At 48.7% G+C, this 14,430-nt stretch overlaps 1 protein-coding gene across 11 annotated transcripts in view; it reads left to right on the top strand.

The window, feature by feature from the left end:
- The window catches only part of KYAT3 (kynurenine aminotransferase 3), a 492,939-nt gene that overhangs the window by 217,187 nt on the left and 261,322 nt on the right, over positions 1 to 14,430 (top strand). For all 11 annotated transcript variants that reach the window (XM_085602145.1, XM_085602141.1, XM_085602139.1 and 8 more), the window contains one exon: positions 8,420 to 8,569. In XM_085602145.1, the coding sequence (XP_085458271.1) occupies positions 8,420 to 8,569 (150 nt within the window). The remainder of the gene's footprint in view (positions 1 to 8,419; positions 8,570 to 14,430) is intronic.

Here is a 14,430-nt window from a genome sequence, read left to right as displayed (position 1 = left end):
CTTTATTAAGTGGTGGAAAAACTAATTCAGACAAAGAGATTGGATAGTACTCCATGTATGGCTCCCTGTAGTGATAGTAGTAGCCTCTATAGTTCTTATCTGTACCGCACCTTTGAGGAGTCAGCTGGTCCACAAGGGAACCAATAGCCTGGAATCGGAGAAAAGGAGAGGAAAGAAGGAACAGGAGGAAATCTATCAATCCAATGTGGATCAGATAACTTGATTAAAGAGCTCAGTCCAGCAAGGGTTCTTACCTGAGACGCCTGGGAACCAATTTACCAGGGATGTATACACAATGAGCTCATGAAGTAGCTCTAATTTGAAGTCCAGGTGTACTGTTAGATTTGAAAGAATTACTATTAAAGAAACGGGCACAATCCCTGCTAGTCAGGGTACAGTAGTTGTATAGCTCACCTGAGCGGGAGGGAATGAATCCACTCTCCTTCAACGCTGGAGCAGTCAGAACAAAGCCGCCAAGCGCAGGAGACGCAAGTATTAGAAAGGGGATGAATAGGGTCCGCGTCCACGTTTACTACGTCAGCGTCCATTGCCATGGCAATTATACCAATGGTGCTTCACTATTTTTATGGCTAGTGAAGTATTGCTATGTGGCCTTTGTCTTGATTATGTAACGGTTTTCCTACAGAGAATCCAAATCGGATCTCCGAAAATCATTGCTTCAAATTAGAGCTACTTCATGAGCTCATTGAGTATACATCTCTGGTAAATCGATTCACAGGCTTCTCAGGTAAGATCCCTTGCTGGACTGAGCTCTATAATCAATTTTTGCTAATCCACATGGGATTGATAGATTTCCTCCCGTTCCTTCCTTCCTCTCCTTTTCTCTGCTTCCACGTGAGAATTATTGGTTCCCTTGTGGACCAGCCGACACCTTCTCAAAGGTGCGTTACAGATGAGAACTATAGAGGCTACTACTAACTATCACTATAGGTGAGCCATACATGGAGGATTATCCAATCTCTTTGTCTAAATTAGTTTTTCCACCACTTGACACCAACATATTCTCTAACACATAGGCTGTTTTTCTGGCCCTGTCCTGATGAAGACCTGAAGTGATGATTGTGATTTACATAAATAAGGGGTAGAAACGTCGATGATAATCTTTGGTATTCCCGCTATTTCCACTTATAAATATAGAAAGGACATCTGCTTGGCTAGGCATTTGCTCTGTTGGGATACCCTGAAAAAATAATTGTTTATGTAACCATTGTATTTGTGTATGTTCAACAGTTTTTAGTCCACAATTTTTTGTACTTCTATTTTGGTATATGTCTTCATTCCGTGTCTATCAATGTTTGTCTCCTAACAGTCCTGTGTTATGTAATTCATTATGATTATTCAGTCTATCACTTTGATATATGATTATTAATATACCATGTTTCCATACTCTTGTGTGTTGGTGTAATATAATCGGTGGTCTGTACCAAGGCGTGATTGAGTTACCAGACCTACATAAAATATTTCTGAATTAATTAATGTTCTGGTTAAAGAAATACAATTCCCCACAGAACCAATTGTTGTCGCATACTACTAGATTGCCCAGGTTCTGAGGGATACTGGTCACCTCATTACTATTAATGGTCATATAAACAACTGGTAGTCTTTTATACAAGTTATATTAGTTGGGATGTATGTTTGGCAGAGGATAAATATCTCCTTCCATTGTATTACCACAAGCCAAATGTAGAGGCCTAGATAAAGATGCAAACAAATTGTCTCAAAAGAGACTTGAGAGTGATGAGTTAATTCAGTGGCTCATTCGCATCAATTGTCTGTTGTACAGGCCAATGTATGCAGGTGTGATAGGTGGTCATCCTTTGGAAATAACAATGTCTAACTTGGTGCTTGTGTTGCCCCATTTTTCTCACTTGTCTTTAACTCCAGAACTCACATTGCAAGGTGAATAATGTTTGTGTGGTGTGCCAGGGAAGGTCTCCCTGAAAGAGAATGAAAAATTTCCTAGCTATCGTAACGGAAAGTTTAAATTCTATTAAGGACTCGGAGGCGAGGATTATGCCTTCTTTCTCCACTTTATTCTTACAGCAGTACAGAAAGAACAACAAATCTACGTTTCCCATGAGTCATCGGGAAAAAACAGTAGTCAGCAACTTTGTGGTAACAACCAATCAAAACAACAAAGAGTGTCCAATCAGAGCTTCTCCAGTAGATATAGTCCCTTGTTAGTGTCCAGATCTCCTCTTTCGGAGCGCGAAGACAGCCCGGCACTCATTCAGGCATCCTGTTTGTGGGTATCAGAACCTGCAACAAACAAGGCAGTATTACCAAGGGGAAAACACAACCCTAGGTATTAGTTCAGAAAGGGAACGAAATCGTTAGGACATATCAAGCAACAACTTTCTTCAATATAAACATGAATGGAATTTTTTTTACTTACATCTATACGGGGAGGGATCTCCTCTGAGAACACAGGGCGGGATAATCCTCGCCTCCGAGTCCTTAATAGAATTGAAACTTTCCGTTACGATAGCTAGGAAATTTTTCATTCTATGTCAGGACTGGAGGCGAGGATTATGCTTGTTTAAAGCTTGCCCACAACCAATTGCGCCATATTGATTATTGGCTTGAAGTAAAACCTCTTAAAGGTGGAATCCGAGGACCAGTCTGCCGCGTTGAGGATGTCCTCCAAGCGGGCACCCAGACCGAACGCCTTCGAGGCCATAGCTCCCCTTGCGGAGTGAGCTCCAAAATGTCAGAGGCTAATGCCAGCCTCCTGCATCACCCAACGCACCCATGTCGCGATGGTGGGCGAAGAGACGGCCTTAAAGGTTTTCCGGAGCGCAATGAGCAATTGACGCTCACCCGGAGGACGATAGTCCTCTGTCATTTCTTCATAGGCCTTGAGGCAACGGACCACACAAAGCTTCGGCGAATCCATGAAGGCCGGGTAAGAGACAACTCTTGTATGACAATTTGTTCGGCGAGAGAGGGTAAATGTCACTCCATCCGGAGTGAACATCCGACTCGAGATATCCAGAGCGCGCACATCTGACACTCTACGGCAAGAGATCAAGCAAAGAAGCATTGCAAGCTTCGCCGACAACTCCTTACGGGATAAAAACCTATTGGGTTGCCAGGACAAGAAGAGATTCAAGACTTGATTAACATCCCACAGAGCCGAGTATCGCGGCTCCGGGGGTAAGGAAAGTCGAATGCCCCGTAGGAGCCTGCAAACCAAAGGGTGTTCACCCACCGCCAAACCGCCAACCGGGACGTGACCCGAGGAAATGGCTGATCTGAAAGTGTTGATAGACCGGTACGCAAAGCCATTGGAGGCCAAATGCGCCAAGAAGTTTACCACATGGACCACATCTGCGACCACGGGATCGTAATTCCGTCGCAAACACCAACGGGACCATCTGCCCCACGCAGATTTGTATCGCTTAATGGTGCTATCCGCCCAGGATTTAGCGATGAGCTCTTCAGCTGACCGCGAAAGGCCCGGGGTTTGCCATCTACCCCGGAAATCCTCCACGCCATGAGCCACAACGAGTTCGTTGCCAATAGAGGATGAGGAGCTCCGTACGGATCCTGGAGGAGATCCGGAGTCCTGGGGAGTAGGATTGGAAAATCCCATGAAAGTTCCAGCAGAACTGGAAACCACACTTGAGATCTCCACAGCGGTGTGATGAGGACCAAGTCCGCTTGCTGCCTGCGAACCTGAGCCGTCGCCCGGGTAATCATCGCAAAGGGAGGGAACGCGTAACCGCGCTCCACGCTCCAGTCCTGGAGAAATGCATCCGTGGATGCTGCCCGAGGGTCGGGCCTCCAGCTGAAAAATTTCGGAAGCTGCTGGTCCAGGCGGGAGGCAAAGAGATCCACCGTAAACGGACCCCAAAGATCGCTGAGGGAGGCAAAAACCGAATGATCCAACTTCCAGAGGCTGGAGTCTCGGAAGTGACGAGATTGGTAATCGGCCTCCACGTTGTCTCGGCCCGGTAGATACTCTGCTGTGACCGATACCTGACTGTCTAGGCAATACTGCCAGAAGCTCGCCGCCAGATCCGAGAGGGCTTTCGACTTGGTGCCCCCGAGATGGTTGATATAACGGACAGCTGACACGTTGTCCATTTTCAAGAGTACGCAAGACTGCACTGAGTCTTTGGTCCAACATTTCACTGCAAACGAGCCGGCCAGAAGCTCGAGACAATTTATATGTAATTTCCGTTCGGCGGGAGACCACAAGCCTCCCGTGGAAAGATCTCCACAGCGTGCGCCCCAACCCAGCCTGCTGGCATCTCATTCGATGACCAAATCCGGAACGGAACCGAAAATCGCCCTGCCGTTCCATGCCTCCATGTGTGATAGCCACCACTGGATCTCGTTCCGAGCTTCGTCGGATAGGCGGATCTTGTGGGAGTATGGATACCCCTTCCGCAGAAAGTACGCCTTGAGGCGTTGAAGGACCCTGTAGTGTAGCGGACCCGGAAAAATTGCCTGGATAGAAGCCGACAGAAGACCGACGACCCGGGCCAACTGGCGGAGGGACACGCGCTGTTGCACTAGAACGCGACGCAACTCGTGGCGGATCTTCGCAAGTTTCCTGGACGGCCGACTGAGAGTGGAGGACTTGGAGTCGACGACGAACCCCAAAAAGGTGACGGACTGCGCGGGCTGGAGAAGGGACTTCTTCCCATTGATCACAAACCCGAGGTCCTGAAGCAAGGACACTGTCATTTGTAGTTGGTTGGTCAAAAGGATGGGACAGGGAGCCATCAAGAGAAGGTCGTCTAAATAGACGATCAACCGGACTCCGCGAACTCTCAGGAATTCTACCACTGGTTTGAGCACCTTTGTGAAGCACCAGGGAGCGGAAGACAACCCGAAAGGGAGTGATGTGAACTCGTAAATCCGGTGCCGCCACTCGAAATGGAGGAAACGGCGGTGAGGCCGAAAAATAGGAATCACCAGATAAGCGTCCTTGAAGTCCAAACAAACCATCCAGTCGTGAGGACGGAGAACATCCCGCAGGAGATGAATACCCTCCATTTTGAAATGGCGGTAAACCAACCACCCGTTGAATTCACTGAGGTTTATGACTGGACGTTTGCCTCCGTCGGACTTGTCCACTAAAAAGAGATTGCTGAGGAAACCTCGTGGGTGGAGCGTCGCGAAAGAGATGGCGCCCTTGCGAAGCAAGGAAGCCACCTCCTCGTCCACTAGAAGAGCATCGTGACTTGAAAACTGAATGGGGCGAGGGGGAACCCGTTGCACAGGCTTTCCAAAGTATTCTATATGAAACCCCCTTATCGTCTGAAGAACCCAGGCATCGCGGGTGAGATGTGACCATGCCCCGTAACAGCTTGCCAGGCACCCCCCTATTCTTTGTGGGGAAAAAGGGATAACACTCACCGGAGTTTGCGTTAGATGATCCTCCCCTGTGACCTCTGCCTTTGCCACGGCGTCCTCTCGTGGGGTAGAAGTTTCCAAACTTCGACTGGTCCTGATACTGACCGGAGCCTCTTCGATTGCCTTGGTGACCTTGGCGACCGGCCGAGCGGCCCCTCCCTCGACCGGCCCCGCGAAAAACACGAGGGAACACTTTTCTAATAGTGGACTGCGCCCTGTCCAGTGATGTGAAGGTATTCACGAACTTGCCTAATTCTTTAATGAAAGGTTCACCAAATAGACCTCCTTGGGCGACTGCCCCTGCTTCCGAATCCGCTAAGTCGCCGAGTTTCGGGTCAATCTTAATCAGAAGGGACCTCCTCCGCTCGGTAGAGAGGGCACAGTTGGCGTTGCCTAAGAAGACCACCACCCGCTGAGCCCAGCCCGAGAGGGTTTCGGGAGAAATCATCGACCCCGAAGCTTTTGCTTCCTCCGCCATATCCAGGATTTTCGTGGCGGGCCCCAAAGCGTCCAAGAGCTTATCTTGGCACGCCCTCCAAGACCTGTCAATGCCCTTGTTGGGGTCTCGGATAAATTTCTGGAGGAACGTTAACATCCTTGGATCAATATCGGGGGTCAGGGCCACCTTACCCTCTAGCGAGGGGCGAGGACACTCCGCTCTGAGGCAGTTGTGGGCCTCTTTTTCGAGTGGGCGCCGGATATGTTCCGCGACGTACGTCGCAACCTTGTCAGCTGGGACCCAGTCTGAAGAGCGAGGATGTACAATGTCATTAGGGTCCAACATGTCGGAAGGAGTAGGAGGAGGTTGTAAATCAGAAGGCCCCAAAGGGGTCTGTGAGGGCCGGGCCGGAAGCCAAGACCTGGACGGGCTGGCATCGGGATCCCCAGAAGGACCTAGAGGCGAAGGGGGGGGAATTGAGATTAGGGGTTAGTGAATCACCCGTACCCCCCAGAGGCTGGCTATCAATAAAGGCCCGTTTGAGGCGCTCAAAAGCGTCCACATCCACCCCCGGGGCCCGGGGGCGTTTAGGAGGGGGAGGGCCCGGGAGTTCCTGGGCATTGGAAGGTAGAGACGATCTATGTTCAAGTCGCAAAAATGCTTGTTCAATTTTTTGCGTCAGCCTGTCCTCCAAAGGAGAAATGGCCTGGTCCACCGCCCTGTAAATGGAGGTATCCACCGCCTCATAAAAGGCATCGCCCCACGGCATATCCGCCAGAGGATCCTCCTCTTCATCTTGATAATCCCCGTAAAAATCCATTATAGGGGAAAAGGGCGAAAACCTTTGCGCTGCACACGCAAGAAGTATTTACAACTGGGTGTCAGTTGATAAACTTGAAGGTGGCAGAGCCACAATTTAATGACAGGGTGACTGGCCCTGAGGGGACACAAAAGCTGGTAGAAAGCAATTCAAATTTTTAGTGCAGACGGTCTGGGCTCGAAAAAACGTCCCCTAAGCAAGCCTAACGGCGTATACAAGACCTCCAGGGAGGCGTCAGCACTATTGTGCACAATACCAGACTCGAGTTCCCCTTTGCAGAGCAAACATGGGGCCCGAGCGTCAGAAATGCAAGAATTAGGCCCGCGAGCAGAATATTAACTCGCGAGGCCGATACAGACCGCACACGGTGTCAATCTCAGCCCAGGGCTCCGGAGGTAAACGAACGCGCGCGCGTCTCTGGAAACTTTGAAAAAACCAGAGACGCGTCGCGATCAGTCACCGCCTCTCGCGCCCTCAGGCGGCGGGAGGACCAGAGCGCACCAGCGTTGCCGCGTAGGAGCGAGAGCCGATCTCTCGGTCCCGCGGCCAAGGAAACAACACGAAATGGACAACAAAAACCCCCCTACCTAATAAGCGGGGAAAAAACCATTTCAAATATCTGTGGCAGGAAAAAACAACCTTGACGAAATAAGAGCAATACTGACAAGCAGTAACACAGAATACAATGAAACATAAGCAAAAGCTCTCAAATACAGTCGAAATGGAGCACAATAGTTATGAAAAATTATCACAAAGCCCCCCAAACAGTATAACCCTGAGGGACTTAACTGGCTGCGCAGCAGCGAAGAAAGAGGAGATCTGGACACTAACAAGGGACTATATCTACTGGAGAAGCTCTGATTGGACACTCTTTGTTGTTTTGATTGGTTGTTACCACAAAGTTGCTGACTACTGTTTTTTCCCGATGACTCATGGGAAACGTAGTCTTTGTTGTTCTTTCTGTGCTGCTGTAAGAATAAAGTGGAGAAAGAAGGCATAATCCTCGCCTCCAGTCCTGACATAGAATTGAAACTAAATGTTTAGTTCTAGTATTCCAAAATAATACCAACTGTTTAAGATTCCATGTGTACAACAGCCTCCCACAAGCAACAAAAGGTGATTTGTGGTTTTTTTTGTTCGTTTTCTTCCTTCCCTAGCTCATGCCCACAAGGAGCCTGATGTACAAATCTTTTTTTTTTCTGGTAAAAAACACTGCGATTCAGCAACTTCAAAGAAGTTATTTATAATTTACTAAACCATCTTAGGAGTCACTAAAGTTTTACTGACTCCTGAAATGGATATAGAAATGGATACCAAGTCAGTATTTGGAAGGGGTGTGTGAACTAACGACTAGCTCTACATTTATTAGACTACCATTTTATAGCGCAAGTTGTTTAGAAGCTGTTTATAAAGTACTCCGAGGTAACACTAAGATGTGAAGGCCTTCTCACCTGTGAGAACTGAAGCCTCATTTCACCGTGGTCACAAATTGTGACCTTTTTGCTACCACTAACTTGATACATTTTGCCCAAGATGAGTTTGTCTCTGATAACTTTCTGGTCTGTGGAATTATTGATTAATGTGGCATCCTGAGTCTTCCAGCAAATGAGAGGGCAAGTCTTAACACATATAACTATGTTCTGAGCTGTTGAAAATGAGTTTACTCCCAGTAAATTGTATGTAAGAAACTGAGCTGACTCGTGTGAAGCTATTTTTCTATTTAATTATCTATGTCTCCTTGTTTGTTAAATGATTGTTTCTCTTTTGCACAGGGACATCCAGGCTTAGTGAAAGCGTTGTCTCAAGTATATGGTAAAGTCTGTGGCAGAGAGATTGATCCATACAAAGAAATTCTTGTTACAGTCGGAGCTTATGGATCCCTTTTTAATTCAATACAGGGGCTCATTGATGAAGGCGATGAAGTAAGTCCTATTGAGTCATGTCTCCTATTGAAATAAATGAGTGCATTGAAATGTAGAATTAGAAGAAAAAAAGCAAATGACTTTGATCTGTTATGCTGGCAAAATGCAAAGTTGGTACACAGTTTTGTTTTTGTTTTTATTCAGATGAAAATCAAAACTATTAATCAACCTTGAAATTGTATCTTAAGCCTCACTGGTCAAGTACCCTACATTTTTCTCTTGTTAGAATACTTTAGAAATTGCATTTCTTAAAATTCAGATTTGCTCCTTCTTACCTCTTGCATTTTGTTTATTAGATAGTGCTTTCTTAGCTTTTTAAAAGTTGCTGTTAGGTTCAGAAACAGTTGTGATTAAATCCCTCGGAGTACAGGACATTTGTCACCTTTTTAATTTTGTAGAACCTTTTTAACGGTGTATTTATTCCTTGTATTTTTAAATTGTTGGTATTGAGGATGAATTTAAAGTGTCATGGCTTGCTTTACTTTTATGGTTTTTATTTCAAAGACCAAATAAAGTTGATTGATTCATTGATACTGCTGTGTTTTCTGTTTTTGAGACTTTCACGCAAAATGCCACCTTTGCTTGACAAATTTTCAATTAAAAAATAAGTATGAGCGAGGTTGTCAGGTAATTGAGTTGGAGGTACTGCTTACCGCTTAGGATTTCATTGTCCAAGACCTGTTGCTTCCTAAAGGATTGTGCTATGGTTATTTTGGATTACAGAGAAGTACCCTGAAGTCTTGTGGTGTTAAAAACAAACATTTGAAACGCTTCTTGAATCTTATTTGAGCCATAAGACTAGGTTTCAATTATCTAAACTTTGAGAGGCTTGGGGGTTATATTTTTTGCTAAAAGTCTTTATGAAGGAACAGGAAGGATTCTTAAAAGGACACTTACAAATGTATTCATATTCATTATTGTGTACAAGCGACCTGTAAGACGCTTACTTCCATATTCCCGCCCTGCAGGCCCTCAGTTGTTTCCTGGGTTCACAGTTGGCCAGGAACATTTTCAGTTTGCAGTGCTCCCCTTTGACCTTCCCAACGCCCCTAGGGTGATGACAAAAGTGATGATGGTGGTAGTAGCCCAACATTGGAGGTACGGGGTACCAATCTTCCCCTCTGTCGCGGTCTTGCTGTAGAGGCAGGTCTCCCCTTGAGCCGTATACCTCCTCCAGACAACGCAAACATACTATCATGGTTTGAGTTCACTATCAACAAGCCAAAGTCACACCTTACTGGACAGATGCTCCTATTCATTAGAGATATTTTGAATACAGTATGGTTTTGTGCATTTTCCCAGTTGCAGAGCGTTCAGAACAGTCAGGCTATGATCCAGAGATTTCAGCCTCTGTCCTGGAGCTTGGCGTGGATGATTCTGAGGCTGCTGGGACTGTTGGTCTCCTTAACCTGCTGGTCAAACACACCAGTGGGCATACATGGGCTCTGCATTGGGACATCATGTTCCAGTGGGCACAGCACCAGGGGAATTTGTTGGACTGTATTCTGATTTCAGAGGAGAATGTAAAAAGATCTGCAGTAGTGGCTACCCGACCGCGATTGGGACAGTGCCAGACCTCTCTTCCTTCCCTATCCAGATTTGACAGTGCTAAAAGAAGCATTGCTTCTAGGTTGGGAAGGCCATCTGGAAGAGGTGAAGATCAGAGGTTTCCGGTGGAAGCTGTACTCCACTTTAGAGTGGCGATCGGAACTCATGTATGCCTCCTAACCCTGCCTCCTACCCCAAGTTCAGGTTGTTGAAGGTGAAGCAAATCAGGAATGACTCTGCCCAAGTCATCTTAGCAGCACTAGATTGGGTCAGGAGAGTGTGGTACCCAGAACTCTTGGACATGAGCATCTGTCCTCCGATCAAGCTGCTGCTTCGGGAGGATCTTCTGTCACAGTAGCAGGACAGAGTACTGGACCCCGAACTGCACAATTTGCATCTCCATGCTTGGGAACTGAGTGGCATTGATGAGTAGCAAGATATTTTTCCACAAAATCATTCAATCAAACAGGGATTTATAAAGCGCGCTACTCACCCATGAGGGTCTAAAGGCACTAGGAGAGAGGGGGGGGGGGTTGCAGCTCCGGCTCAGTCGAAGAGCCAGGTCTTGCGGTCCTTCCTGAAGGTGTGGAGGTTGGGGGAGCGTCTGATGTTGACTGGGAGCTTGTTCCAGGCTTTGGCTGCGACGTAGGAGAAAGCTCTTCCACGTGTTCTGGTTCTGCGGATGCGGAGGGCCTCTGCAAGGGCGAGGTTGGTAGAGCAGAGGTTAATCTTGGGTACGTGAAAGGAGACTCTCGTTGAGGTATTTGGGTCCGATGTTGTGGAGGGATTTGTAGGCGTGGGTGAGCATTTTGAAGGTTACTCTCTTCTCGATGGGAAGCCAGTGGAGGTCGCGTAGGTGTTGGGTCATGTGTTTGTGTCGTGGGGTTCCAAGGATGAGTCTGGCTGCGGTGTTCTGGATGTTTGGAGCTTGTGAATGAGAGTTCTGTTGATTACGGCATAGAGGGCATTGCAGTAGTCCAGTCTGCTGGTTATGAGAGCGTGGGTGATGATTTTTCTGCATTCGGGGGGTATACATTTGAAGGTCTTGCGGAGGATCCGAAGGCAGTTGAAGCTGGAGTAGGGGATGGAGTTGACAGATTATGGTGAGGGAGGAGTCTAGGATAATGCCGAGGTTCCGTGCCTGGTCTGTCAGGGTGGGCGGGCTCCCGAGGGCGGAGGGCCATCAGTTGTTGTCCCAGGCGGAGGTGGAGGATCCAAGGATGAGGATCTTGGTCTTCTCAGAGCTGAGCTTCATGCAGCTGTTTTTCATCCATGCGGCGACGTCCCTCATTCTTTCCGGGAAGCAGTCTGGTTTCTTCAGGGTTCTTCGTGAGGGAGAGGATGAGCTGGGTGTTGTCGGCTTATGATACTATGCTGAGCCCGTGCTGTCTGACGATGGCGGCGAGGGGGGCCATGTAGATGTTGAAGAGCGTGGGGCTGAATGATGATCCTTGGAGTACTCCGCAGTTGATTTCTGTGGGTTCGGAGAGAATGGAGGGTGTCTGATCACCTGGGTTCTGTTGGAGAGAAAGGATCGGACCCAGGAGAGGGCGGTTCCTCGTATCCCAGCGTCGTGGAGTCTGGCTGCGAGAGTGCGATGTGAGACGGTGTCGAAGGCTGCGGAGAGGTCTAGAGGGCCGCGGTGTGTCCCTGGTCGAATAGCATACGGCGGTCATCGGTGGCAGCGAGGAGGGCGGTCTCAGTGTTGTGGTTGCTGCGGAATCCGGACTGGGAGGATTCTAGGATGGAGTTATCTTCGATGAAGGCGGTCAGCTGGGTGTTTACGAAACTCTCGGTGACTTTGGCAGCGAAGGGGAGGAGGGAAATGGACCGGTAGTGTTTCAGGTCTGTTTTTAACCTCCGCCCGCTTCCAGTCGTCTGGGGAAAATGCCGGCCTCGAAAGAGGCGTTAATGGTACGTCCTAGTTCGGGTGCGATGGCGGCGGCGGCCCTGTGGTAGATGTGCAGTGAGTAGGGGTCCGTGGGGGATCTTTATGGTCAAAATCGTTGTATGCCATTTGTTGGTAAAAATTTGTGGTTTGATTCATGTAGGACTTGGCCTTTTTGGCTAAAGTTCCCTAAACTTTATGCTTTCCCCCTAGACTGTTTTCTGGACATAGAGATGCCAAATAGCTGCTTTGGGTACTTTGCCACTGCTGATCAGTGTCGAAGTACAAATGTTCACTATGTAAAATGTAATGGTGATTGGTTGGCCATGATTGGTATGTTTGCCTTACTAGTAAAGTCCCTAGTGATGTGCACTGTGTTTGCCAGGGTTAGTAATGCAAAGGCACGCAGTGAAGGAAACTCAGGCCTGCAGTTTTGGGCCTGCGCGCAGAGTTCTAAGTTAGCATGTTGTCCTGACAAGTGCAACGACTTGTCAGGCCTGACTTTCCCTTTTACATACACATTGGGAACCCCTGTGGTAGGTCCCAGGTAGCCCCAGGGCAGGGTGCAGTGTAAATAAAAGGTAGAACATGTACTGAGGTGTGTGCTATGTTCTGACAGTGAAAAACACTCCATTTCATTTTTTATTGCTGAAAGGCCATCCTGCCCATAGGACAGAATGGGGGAGGCTGGGTGTTGTGTGTGTTAGCCTAGTTTCCTGTCAGTTTATAATGGAGAGGTGAAGTTAAGTATGTATGAACTCAGTGTCATAACACATCTTTCTGTGAAGGTGGTTTTGTCACTATGCGTTCAGAAACCACTCTTTTAGAAAGTGGCTGAGTTTTGTGCTCTAGGCATTTATGTGTCTCTGCTGAAATGTGGATTGTCTTTCTGGAACTGAAAGGTGAGAGGAGCTGGGAGAGGTCTTGACCCAGGGAGGGGTTGCATCTGGAGAGTAGGGGGAGGAGAAGCCCGGGAGATGAAAAGGCCTGGGCTGGTGCTATAAACCAATTGACTCATCTCCTGCTGAGTGATTAAGGATCCAGACCCCCAGTATCAAAGGGAGAAAGGTGACACTGGGAGGAAGACACCCAGAACTGATTGATTTAGGAAGGGGTCAGGGACCACTGAGCACAAACAAACTTTAAAGACAGTCAGGGGTATAACTATGAACCCCTGAACGTTGGAATGAAACAGATATGGATTGAGACTGAAAAGGCTTGGACCCATTCTGTAGTCAAGAGGAACCTCTGCTAAAGAAGGAGCAACTGAAGAGACTGCTGTGGAAAGACCAATCCTTGCTTCGTGATCTGGGGCTGGTCTGCAGTTTGCTGTTCTAACTAAAGGAGAGGCTGTTGGGACTGTGCTTGGAGGCGCTGGGTCCCCCTGCTTGAAGACTGTGCTTTGTGCTGAGTCTTGTAACCACAAGGGCCCGAGGTGAGCTGCTCCCTGTTTGGAAATACAGGATCATAAAAGTTTCCGGAGAAGTCCCAAGCGACGCGGTGTGTGCGTGCTTTTGCAGCTTGAGACCATGCAACTTTGTGCCTTGAGATCGTGGGTACACAGGAGTAAGGTGAGTCTCGGATGCGCTGGGTGCATGTCGTGGTGCAGGCTATGGCGTTGGTGAGGAGCGCCTGGTCGTAGAGTGCACGGGGAGACGAAGTGAGACTCAAACACGCAGTGTGTGTGTCGTGGTGCAGCCAGGGCCTCAGTGGAGAGTGCCTGGGTATCGTGTTGCAGCCAGGGCGTTTGTGAGGTGCACCTGGACATCGTGGGCACCGGGAGAAGTGGTGAGACTCGGACACGCAGAGTGCGTGTTGTGGTGCAGCCAGGGCGTTGGGGAAGAGCGCCTGGGTATCATGTGCACCTAAAGAAGAAGTGAGTCTCGGATGAGCAGAGTGCGTGTCGTGGTGCAGCCAGTGCGTTGGTGAGGTGCACCTGAACATCGTGGGCACCGGGAGAAGAGGTGAGACTTGGACGCGAAGAGTGCATGTCGTGGTGCAGCCAGGTTGTTTGGGAAGAGCGCCTGGACATCGTGTTTACCGGGAGAAGAGGAGAGACTCGGATGCGCAGGGTGCGTGTCGAGGTGCAAGCGAGGCGTTTGGTGAAAAGCGCCAGGTCGCCGTGAGCACCAGAGAAGAGGCGAGTCTCGGACACGCGGTGTGCGTGTCGAAGTGCAACCCGAGGCGCTGAGGAGGAGTGCCTGGGTAGGGTGTGCACCGAATTTGAAGTAAAGTCTCCACAGTGCTGAGGGCGGTTCTCGGTGTTGACTGAGACAGCTGGAAGGAGGGCCAAGTCTTCGGGCCCTCTGAGTATACCAGTAGTGGCCCGAACAGGCAGCCCTGGAGGAGCTGAGCCGCCGGCCCTAGTCCGCCGCACCCTGTGACGGAGTTCTGGATCAAGGCCTAAGTCGCTGTCGTCGGAGAG

This window comes from Triturus cristatus, chromosome 4_2 (assembly GCF_964204655.1).
Source record: "Triturus cristatus chromosome 4_2, aTriCri1.1, whole genome shotgun sequence".
Lineage (NCBI taxonomy): Eukaryota > Metazoa > Chordata > Amphibia > Caudata > Salamandridae > Triturus > Triturus cristatus.
The sequence above is the reverse complement of the archived record's forward strand: the minus strand, read 5'-3'. Positions and strand labels throughout refer to the sequence as shown.